The sequence below is a fragment of the Brachycentrus maculatus genome, unplaced genomic scaffold (genome assembly GCF_059751285.1).
Source record: "Brachycentrus maculatus isolate JH-2025_06_01 unplaced genomic scaffold, ASM5975128v1 h1tg000157l, whole genome shotgun sequence".
Lineage (NCBI taxonomy): Eukaryota > Metazoa > Arthropoda > Insecta > Trichoptera > Brachycentridae > Brachycentrus > Brachycentrus maculatus.
In genome coordinates this window covers 93,572-105,770 of record NW_028280910.1, presented here as the reverse complement: position 1 = coordinate 105,770, position 12,199 = coordinate 93,572, and the positions used below count along the sequence as shown (strand labels likewise).

The following is a 12,199-nucleotide window of genomic DNA, read 5'->3' as shown; positions in this document are numbered from 1 at the left end:
AATGATATTATTGCCATGTTATTGTGCGTTTTAATATATTAGGTGTGGGATAAAAAAAAACAAAAGGGTAAAGACACTACAAATTAATATTCTTCATAACAAATGAGGGAAAAAATAATTATAATACAATATGGCATCAACACTATGTTCCCCAAGTATTAAAGTAAAAATATATTTTCATTATATATCCAACATGTATGAAGAAAAATAAAATAAAAAAATTCTCGTAATATTAAAAAAAAATTCTTTGTAAAATCATAGTATATCATCATTCGCCATCCAATAGGATGGCGAATGATGATATGCTATGTAATATAATGTATTACGTGATGTATATATGTATGTATATTGAAAAAAAAAATTGCATGATACATTGCCATTATTTCATATATGCATTGATAAATTGCAATAATTTATATTCAAAATGCAAAAAGCTTTATTGCTTATAATTTAAAATATTGCGATTATCATAAAGTCAAAGTCATCACAGAATCATTCATATTGCTCAATTGAGAATTGGATACATTTTGGTTACTCTAAGCGGTAAAGATATTAAAATAACACAATAAGAGTTAATACACCTACTCATAGAACCAATAACAAAAATTCACAAACTTATGTTTAGAACACTTAAAAGATAAACAAACTTATTTTCATACAAAGTAACTGTGTTATAGCAATGTGTTTTTGACATTTCGAAATAGTGATGGGCACTATTTTTCTAAAAGATTTTTTTTTCTGTTATATCGCGCCATGCACCGTCATTCACCATATTGTGCCGCTGCATTCCTAACACTAGTAACCATAGTGTCGTGTTTATGTATTCAAAATAAAATACATGTACAGAAATTTCATACATAATGGGCGCGGGATTAAAAATGCATTGTTATAATACAGCAACTGTGCACATATTTGCATGGCAAAAAATATTTTTCTATCACCAATGGCGACATTGGTATTTCCACCGATCATACCGATACATTACTCTCAACAAGCGATTGTTGCGCAAAAGTCTCATGTCTAAAGGTGGGGACTGACCGGAACATTTCGTCAAAACGTAATGTCGCTCGCGGCGAGCGTTCCGACTATGGATGGATCGCTCGGCTCACTGTACTGTCTATATGAATGCTCGCATGTTACGTTACAGTGTGAGCATTCAAAACGGCTCCGGTCAGTCCCTACCATAAGAGGACATTTATTGCTAAAAGTCCCAACATAGAGCTGTTTGCACTTTCCGTGAAATGTGCAACAGCCGCTTGTCATATTTTGATGGGTAATTCTGTATGTTATCAACTTCACGTATTGTTGCCAGATTTTATATAAAAATAGATTCTTTATGGACGTCTTTTATGTTAACTATGAATGCGATAATAAAGTTTTTTCACATTCTTTAATGTCTGCTGTCTCAAAATTTTTATTTACAAGTGTAAATCCTGATAAAGAATTACAACATATAACAATAAAATAATAATACTCCTTTATGAAGAAACTACATACATAATTCATTCAAAATTTTCACAATGGAAATTATTTTACACAAAAACATTAGGACCTAAATATTTTAACATTAAAATAATCCAATATAATCCACACTAAAATAATTTTGTGTAAAAAAAACTATTTAAAAGAGAAGTCATATATTATGACCTTTGGTTGATTTTAGAAAAACTGTCCTTATGACACATTAATTTAAGTATTATGTATTACTCAAATTTAATATTTTAAATTAACACATCTCATGCGTGGCCGATCAATAAGTTAAAGAGTGATGTGGGCCTATTCCACTCGCATAACGTATTGATCGCGGCAATATATAAATCATTAAAACATTTTAAATCATTCCTTTAAAACAATACACAAACACTCACCAACAATATTATGATGTTTTCATGAATTAGTTTCTCACATGTACTTAGGAAATATAAATATAAAGTAAAAGTAATTTTAAACTAATAATACGTAATAAAAATCAATATTTTACTAAAGAGGGACCAGTGGTAAGAATGGGACAGTTCCGAGTATACCCTTGTAATAAAGCTTTAACGAAAATTCAGCAGATATCACTATTAACCTTAAATATCGCAATATAGCAAAAACAGTCTACCGCTACAGCAGTAAATTTTTTGGTAATTGTGATTACAGTTTACCGCAAACAGCGATTGGCGGACTGAGGACATAAAAGTCGCCTCCCGCATAAGATGTGTTAAGTGATGTTTTGTCAGGATTGGAATATTATTTCATGTTAAACAAATTTCCATTCTATCAATTTATATTTAATGACTTTAATTCTTATGATAGAATAAAACTTTAAATAGTCGTACTTAAAAATAAATGAATCTTTTCTATGAATATTACACAATTTATACTTTATAAAACGTAAATATTTGATACTTTTTTTTTAAATAAATAAATGGTATATATTATTAATATGTTTAACTTTGTAATGTATCAAATTATCATATACATCATTTCAAATTGGCTTATTTCATTGCCAAATTGATACGTATCAAAATACGTTTGATCTCCCTTATGACTAGACTACAGTATGAATAAGAACAAGTTTTCACTTGTTGGCTTTGTTTAGTTTATTCTTATTGAAGGAACATATAGATTCTAGAAATGCGCTGCGGCTTGAGTCGACTGGAGGTCGCAGTACTGGAGATTCGTCAGCTGAAATGTTGAAAACAAAACATTCTACAATACATCAGACTCATCATATTTATTTGTGGCTTCAGCGGGGTGAATCCATCCACTGCTGGGTGAAGGTCTCCCTCACTGCCTGCCACTCCTTGCGGTTTTGGGCCTTCCTCGACCACTTCTTTCCGGCAATTTTGGTGATGTCGTCTGTCCATCTCGCTGGTTGACGGCCTACATATTTATTTACTAGCAACATTTTGAGTGTCCCCAAATCTGAGTTTTTCCCCTAATTATTTAACACTTTATTTATGTACTTATGAATTTTTTAAAGACTTTCCTCAATTCCATGCAAATTTGTACGACAAACAAAAAAATGCACATTTTAGCAAAAACATTTATAATTTTTGTACCATTCGTTCCATAATTATGATTTTTTTCAATGAATACTCACGGCGTGAGATAGCTGTCACGTTAGAGGTCGTAAAATAATATTTACAATTCAATAAGTGGCAGTTGAAATTTTGAGCAAAAAGTGCAGTATTGTGATTCATCTTAGAAATATTTTGTATTTTTTAAAATTATTCTCTTCAAAATGTAACATTTTCACAAATAATAAAGTGCTTATTTATTTCATTTTATTTTTTGTTCATAGTAAATATCATTTTTTAATTAATGGTTATTTTGAATGAATAGAATTTGGGAAGAAACAAACATACATTTCATAAAGTTCTTTGTTAAATAAAAAAACTTACTCAACCCAGCAATAGATGGTCTGACAACTCACATATGAAGTAAGTTGTCAATCAAAGGTTAGAACAACCTCCAAAATTTGAGCAGTGTGGTTGTCAATCATGAGTAGAATGATGAATGTTACCTTATCCAGCCCCTCATAAAACTCATTTTAATTCATGATTAGTTCTTAAAATGACAACAAAAAATAGGAACCAGTACCCGATTCTTTAATTTATCGAGTTCTTATTTTACGCATTTTCATACAAAATGTATTTTCTTCCGAGTAACTTTGTATTATTGTGCAAATTTAAAAGCTGGTACTTTTTGACAGGATGCATTTTACGTATAATAGAGAAAATAGAGGTATTTAGTCCTTGAATACATGCATGAGAAAAGGCAGATACTGACTTATTTGTGGAGGCGTTGGACTGGAAGCAGTACTAAGCGTGCTGGCCACACTCCCCGACCGCTCGCTGGGTCCACTCATGCTCAACGGAGACAAGCCACTCTGCGTGAATCCATTTAGGGAAGAGTGGCTCGTTGATATTGCATTCTCTTTGTTTTTCTGAAAGTCAATGTAAATTAAAATCAATAATTATTAGGAGCGTCTTTTTCATAAGGAATTAAATGGTAAAAGAATGGGTTATGTATTCATTTTGTTAATCAATATCTGTAATACCACAGAGATGCAAGTAAAAATAACATAACATCTTATTGATAACAATTTAAATTTTATATTAAGTTTTACTTGGTATATACCATTATTTCTTTTTAGATTTTATTCTATTGTGACATGTGTTTCAATGCATTCCGTATCATTTTCAAACACCATATACGGTTTTAAGAAATAGTGGTATGTATTAAACAAGTAAAACTTAATTCACAACATTTTGAGTATGTCCAAATACTTGTTCACAAATCTGAATTATCTCCAATAATAGGAGTTATTTTTCATATTATTTTGACATCTCAACAAATATGATGAAGAATGCCAAGACTTCCACATTCTTTCTCATCCTTGTTGAGATGTCAAAATAATATGAGAAGTAAAACTTTCATTCAAAATGAATATTATTTATTCGTCTTGAAATGGATGCATGCTTATTTCAATATGGCAGGAATATATTGTCAAAGCGATGTTAACTATGAGCATGATGAAAAAACTCATCACCATATACATACATATGTATGAAGATATAAACAATTTGTCATCTGATAATTTGTGGGTTCCAGCATCTGACATTTTAGATGATTTTATTGTTTTTATGAGTTCCTAACATACCGATTTACGTTTCCTCTTCCGCAACTCTTCTTCAGAAGATAAAATTTCCTGAATTCTCAGCTGACGTCGTTCCGTTCGAACCTAAAAAATAATTGATTAATGTATAAGCTTACAAATAATGAATAGCCCTCGGAGAGAATGCAACGTCACTCTACTCTGTCTTTGTATCTCCTCTTTTACATTCATTTATTTCATCATACAAACCGAATAATTTCATATATCAATAATTTTCAAAAGTTCAGTAATAAGAAGAATATATAATATAAATAAAACATTGCCTAGAAATATGTAAAAATAAAAAGCAGTTAGGTAATCATACAATTTTAATTAAAAAATAATAATATATAATAACTTTACCTGTTTTTGATCCGATTTCAGTCTCAATTCAATACAAGTTACTATATTTTTCAGGTGCTCTTTTGTTTGGGCGGAAAATTTAAGGTGGCAATTTTTTGATACTTGGGGATTTTCCCTATTTACGCTTAGAGGAGAACATGAGAACAGCGGATGTAGTAAGAGTGACTCAATACTGGGAACACCGTGCTTGCAAGCGGAGGATGACAAAATCAGTTGTAGAAAAGAAACTGAAAATATAACAAAACTTATTTTACGACATAATGACTAATCCATACATTTATTTTTTGATAAATAAATTTATAACTCACCCAATTCAGGGGACGAATGAGGGGAAAACTCATCACACGTTGAAGTGCTCAGAGGTTCGCCATATGCCATTTCATAAATTGTGTGTCCAAAGGAATAAACATCAACAGATTCCATGTTATTGATCTTTTTGTGTTCAAGAATAAATTGTCTGTAGTAAAATGGCACTCCTAGTAAACTATTTTCAATTTCCATCAAAACCACTTGCTGGTTTTCAATTGCAACATTTCCCGGGTGCAGGTGGCCTATGGAGATTATAATAATATTTGATTAAATTGACCGGTAGGAATACTTAATTAAACCAAAGAGCCAATTCCATATTAGAAAAAAATCACACTCCTATTAACCTTTCCCTTAAGGTGCTAAAATAATACGCGCGTCTCGGTGTTGGGTAGTCACTACACAATAAAAATTTGCAATTTTAAATCGGAAAAATAGGGACATTCATAGTTTATTCCCTTAATTAATTATAAAAGAAGTCAAAAATAATAATAATTTAGATTTATTTGCTCAAACATTAAAAAACAATCGCTTGCACAGTCCAAGTATGCAAGAGTGAGATGCGAATATAGTGTTGCGGTTCCCGTACAGTCTTCACGCGCTGTTTTTACGCAAATTTGGTTTCAATATTCACAAAATACCTCCGATGTACTCGATAAATTCTGATTATTATTAATATTATTTTTTAAATCAATGCGTAAATATGTTATGGAGGAATACCTAAAATCCTTGCCTTTTATTTATTATATTTATAGAGATATTATGGTTATAAGAAACAATGTGTACAAACTAAGTACACAACACCGGGAGGGAGGGTTATCTCACGTGTTAGTCTTAAGCAGCTTGTAAAAATTAGCGGTTTTCAAGTTAATATGAGTATTAATGTGTAACCCCGAGTGCCCTAGCCATTGCTGATATTATCCTTTCCCTACGTACTATTCTTCATTAATTTTCTTTCCTATATTGTAGTAATGTCCTTTACTTACGCCATCTGTATCTCATCATGAGTGTAAGACCCATATAATTATCTATCAAGTTAATACCTACTTTTACAAAAATAATTTTGACCATAGAAAAATTTATATAAATGTAAGAAAAATTAGTTGGTTCTATTTTTGACAGTTCTAGAGTTAATTATATTGTTTAGGAATGATAAGGGAAATGTCAGCACAGTGTTACCCGTATCTGAAAATCATCCGACAATAATTCTAATAAATTTAATGTCTCAAATAATCTTATCTTAAAATTTGATACTTTTAAATTTAAATTAAGAAAATTATGAAATAAGAAAAATCAAAAGCATGGCAACACTAATCTATAGTAGCGGTAGAACAGCAAATTCATTATTCCCTCACTAACTTGACAATTCTATTTTGGCTATTTTACATTGAGATTGCATAAGATAAAAAAGGAATAAGAAAAAACAATCTTTAACCCAAAACATTTTGTATTAATAAGTTCAATTTGACAGACACAACGAAAATATAACGCCAATAGTTTGACTCATTTAAAAAAGAATAATAATAATGAACATACCGTAAGGCAATCCTTTATCTTGTAAATATTTTAAAGCTAATAATATTTGGTATCCATAATGAGCCACTTGTCCTAAAGTGAATGGTTTTCTTAGCTTTGGATTAGCATATTTGGCTAAATAAGGACTCCCATACTGAGTACTGTACAAATGATCTTTTATAGACCCATTCAAATGTAATTTCCTAATCACATAAGCTCCTGTTTCTAGGCTATGCATGAATACTATTTTACCAATATAAGGGTGCTGAAAAGAAGACAACAGAATTAAATTTATATTTAGTATCTACATACGGTACATACAACAAAAAATATGGCTTTTAAAATAATTTATACTGCTATATCATTGACATTATATGTACAGTGAAATCCGGATTTAAAGTTTTTTTTGTCAATTGCGCCTAATTATTTAAGATCTGATAGATTTTCGTCCATTTATACCCGCATATAGGTTTTTTTCCCTCCAATTTAAGTCGAAAATATCCTGTCTTTTGATTTTAGACTCAATCTGCAGTTTGTACGTTTTTTGTTTGTTTTATTTGTAACGTCAGTACAATTTTTATGTGAAAAAAAAAAATCTAAATGTTTTTTTCAATACTCCCGTTTACATTTTCTCTCCATTTAGGTTTTTGTATGTAAAAAATCCCATCTACATGATTTTCACATAAAATAAAAAAATAAGTATTTTTTCAATACCTTACATTTACATTTTCCCACAATTTAAGTTTTTTTTTTCAGTCCTATACTACGAGTTAAAACTATTATACCTTACCTCTAAATTCATCAGACTTTTAAATGCAATTTGCAAATCTCTTTCGGCTAAAACTTTGTCAGGCCCATAAGTTGACCATGTCATCATATAATTTTCTCCCTTTGCTTGCCCACGATTCACCTTTTGAAAATAATTAAAATGATTTATTTTTTAAATAGCGCTGTAATTCGAAATTAGCCATATACATGGAATTCAAATCTAGATTGTACTTTATATTGACTGTAAATGAGCATAATATAAATGAATCCATAAATTTGAAATCAAATTGTAGGTATAATTAAAGAGAAAAATTGTGGTTGGTTTAAATGAGTCATTTTTTATCAGTTATTTTGCTGACTAATCATACAAGAAATTAACGATTCCATTATGAATAGAAGACTTTTTTTGTTGTTGTGATATTTAAGCTTCTATATTGTAAAACAAATATATAGTTACCAAAAAGTAATGTCTCCTAACTCTCCACCCAATGTTAGGCAAAGAAGATTTTAATTCAAAATCTCCATCACCTCTCAGTGCCATGGATACATTTTGTAAAGCTGTTTCTAAAAATAATAAAATATATGATGTCAAAAAAGAATTAAGATTGTAAAAAAAGTATTAAACATAATTTTTGTTTTTGTTTATCGCAGTCTTGCACAAAATCTTGTATCAGTTTCCTAGAGACAACCCTGGATGTGATATGATTCCATATATATTATGATCGTACTTTGAAAAAACAAAATAAATAAATGGAGCTTAAGCGACATTTGACATTATTGAGTTTGTAATTAGAGGGAGAAAATAAAGGGATTTCAAGACTCGAGGGTCGAATCTGGAAGCAAAAAAGTGATCCGATATTTAAGTCATATTTTGTTCTGGTTTAATTGTTCTGGTTTTGTCCGCCTCCGTAGTGTAATGGTCAGCAAGCTCGGCTACCGTTCTGGAGGTCCCGGGTTCGATTCCCAAGGGGGGTAAAATAAATATAAGTGATTTTTTCACTGTCATATTTATTCAATATTACCCTGGAGGAGGCTGCGGGCTGATCACCTTTCCTTCATGTGTAAACGATCAAGATAACACTGCGTTTATATGACGCAGTGCCCTATGCACCATTGGGGTGCGGATAAGGGTTTTATTATTTATTTATTTATTAATAAAATACTTATTTTTAATATATGCTAACCAAAAGTCATCACATTATCCATACTCAATTTATTTATTTTTGTGAATCATAAATATTTGGAAGCTATTTTGCAAAAAAAAAATTGTTGAGCTGTCACATAAGTTACTTCTTAACTCTCAACGCTTCAATTCTGCATCGTGCTTTTGTATTCGGAAAAAATACATACCACTTAAATTTGAATGTTAGAGAGCAATATTACAATTTAATTTGAGAATTGAGCACAAACAGTACAGTGTTTTGAAATATTTAAATGAGTTTATTTCAAAATTATATTAATTTACTTGCCCACATTTTACATTATGCTAACAATATATCGCTCACTCCTTTCAAGAACGTCATAAATCAAAAACCTGATTTTTCAGGAGAATGTTTTTAAAGTTTAAAAATATAACACAATGTATTAAAAATAAATATCAAGCCACTTATTGAACTTTTTACTGTGCAACAGATCTTTTTAGGTAAAACCTGAAGGTTTTTTCTCCATTTGAAAAATATTTAGTATATTCAAAAAAATAATTAAACAATACCTTTTCTTCAAAATGCAAAAACAACATTTTCTGCCCTGTAGCGGGTAAATATTAAGTTAAAAATATGCCGCTTTTGCTGGGATATAGTACATTTTCTGGGCATTCCGAAAACATGCACAACTGAAAATTGACAATTTTTTATTTATGACGTTCTTGAAAGGAGTGAGCGATATGTGATACATGTATGATACCATCCTGAGAGCAGAAAATGAGTGTGCAAGTAAACAAAACTATACTGACAAGTTTTGAAAAATATATACAAATCAATTACCATTTAGAGCCAATGAATAGTTTTTAGGATCCAAAAATATTTTGAATGGTAAAGATGAAGCTAGCATTCTGTTCTTCATGATTGCATCCAGGTATACCTGAAAATTTATGATGTATTTGTAATACATTCAGAAATGAATTAAACATAATATTTTCAACCATCCAAACTTTTGAAGGAGCAGTGTTGGCAAACTCAAACAGCCCCAACTCGACCACTGCTAATGTGTTTTGACTTGTTTGCGTTACATAAGAAACAACCGAATTCGCCAGTTGTACTTGCGCTCATAAAGGTTAACGAAAGCCATTTCTTCTTCAAACCGTTTCAACTTATTAAAAATAGTTATTATTTTCTTTATAATTTTTTTTTTAAATGTTCTTTTTTTTTATTAGATTGAGTTTTTTTACATTTTTTATCAATTCTGTTATGTTTTGTTTTTTTTTGTTTTTTAACTAGGTAACTTTTAAATTATGTAAAAACTTTAAATAAAAAATAAAATACACTGATATTTTTATTCTATTTATGTGAAAAAGAAATCCGAGCACGACGTGGTTAAAATAAAAATGGCTTTTTCCCCTAAAGTAAAGCAGCTTTTACATTGTTCATAGAAGAAGAAAAACCTTAACAGGAAATGAGTAATTCATTTACGATTACATTAAATTATTATCAAGTATTTTCAAAGATAAATCATTTCCGCAAAACTAAATAAGGTATGTATCACATTTTAATCATTCATAAAAACGTTTTATTCGTTTTCAACATGGCTTTTTTTCTCTTTGTTATTAAAAAATACGAGTTAGTTTATAGATGAAAAATTTGAAAAAAGAATTAACATGAATGTAGTATCTTACTTGAAGCCCTATTTGACGTTCAGCAATGAATCCTGGGTGCATATTTCCTATGATTTTTTTGGGCGGAAGAGGTAAAGCAACATCGGCAAGTTGAAGGGCAGTATGGAGGCACACGAAATCATTGTATCGTCGGGAAACAAACCAAGTGTTTTCTTTAGTGCAGCCTCTCTGCACTCTGATAGAGTATTCCTACGAGAAATTAACAGGAAAAAATATATATTTATTAATTTATAAAACTAGTAATCTGCCTAAAATTACATAATTTTAAACAATCTTACGGTGTGTTTATCAATGTTGTGCGCATTTTCGATTGCACAAGTTAATTTCTCAGTATCATCCAAAGTGATTTTATTTGAGATTTGTTTCTCGAAGATAGCCATGAGCCTAAGAGATTGAATTGCCAATCTGTTTTCATTTCAGTGCCTCAAAATTAAAATCTTATTCTAATCACTTTTCATCACTTTCACGACACTTGTTTTTATACTTTTGCGGAGTATTGTATTTTTGACATTGACAGCGTATTGGGGGATTGACAGCAATAAAATAATTCATAGACAAAGTATAGGATGAAATATTTAACTTTATAAGAACCTACCTATTACCGAAATAAAATATTTACGATTTTTTTAACCTTTTTACCCTTAAATTTTATTTTATTATTAATATCAAAGAAAAAAAGAGAAAATAAACGAAAATTTATTTTTAGTCTTTCTGGAAGATCTTTTGGTTTACTTTTACAATGCAAACTAACCGTTTTTAAAATTTCTCGACTCCAGTAATTATTTGTTGCGACGTGAAGTAATGATTTAGTAAGTTTTTGGACTTTTTGGACTTTGGACGCTTTATCGAACTCTAACCCCTCGCTTTATATCATTCAGTGATGTTGTTATTATTATTATCTTCATGTTATTATCTTCTCTTCTGGGTTGTACGAAGGCGATCGAATTATTTTCCTGGATATTTTAGAGAACCTGTCTTTAGTACAGTGTTATTGAAATTTGTTTTTCTCATAGTTCATGCAATTAGCTATGAAGTTAACACTGCTTTGACCCGATGCAATGACCTATGGACCATATAAAGATAGAAAGGCGTTATTAAAAAAGGAATACAAATTTTGTTACTGGTATTATCTTTAAGATTGATAAATTTGTTGCATATGTTCATATCTTTGGTGTGAAAAATCAAAGTATTACGTTTTAATTTACTTAGAAATATAATGCTTTTCTTATAAAAATTGTTTTCACATTCCTATTTTTTTATCAATCAAATAAGGTTTTTATGGAACTAATGAAAATTTTTAATAACACGAAAAACTTTTAAATATTGAAGATAACATCTTACTTTTTGCAATGTGTTCAGACATGAAATTGATTATTTTAAACGCGTAATTTGTCACATACTGTCTCAAATACGTATGTCAAATACACTATGTACTTGAAAGCGGTCATCTTAGTTGAAATAATCAACGGGTATGTATGAGGAGATGCATGAATGTGGGAAGAAAATTTGCAAAGACAGAGTGGTATGGCATTCTATTCTCTCTACCTACCCCTGCGAAGAAGCGGCGTGATGGTTAATTTAGATGGTTACATTAATTAAGTAATTAAGTTAATTTAGTGTTATTTTTCACGATTCAGATAAATAATCTTTACAAATATGCCATTTAAAAAGTACATATTAGTTCAAAATATTAATCAAAAAGCCGTTATAATTATTGTCTCAATTCACAATAGTACAATAATATTCATATTTTGACTAAATCACCTGTGATT

The 12,199-nt window shown here is 30.0% G+C and overlaps 1 protein-coding gene across 1 annotated transcript; it reads right to left on the bottom strand.

Annotated features, from left to right (window-relative positions):
* Positions 1-2,427: 2,427 nt before the first annotated feature.
* On the bottom strand, positions 2,428-10,967 carry LOC148308550 (PX domain-containing protein kinase-like protein). The gene is made up of 11 exons (XM_088261487.1): positions 10,706-10,967; positions 10,428-10,616; positions 9,580-9,676; positions 8,055-8,161; positions 7,620-7,739; positions 6,851-7,094; positions 5,317-5,559; positions 5,009-5,235; positions 4,652-4,732; positions 3,778-3,934; positions 2,428-2,670 (listed from the first exon to the last, which is right to left on the bottom strand). Exons 1-11 carry the CDS (start codon positions 10,805-10,807, stop codon positions 2,564-2,566), a joined length of 1,674 nt encoding a protein of 557 aa, XP_088117613.1. The 5' UTR covers positions 10,808-10,967; the 3' UTR covers positions 2,428-2,563.
* Positions 10,968-12,199: the final 1,232 nt, after the last annotated feature.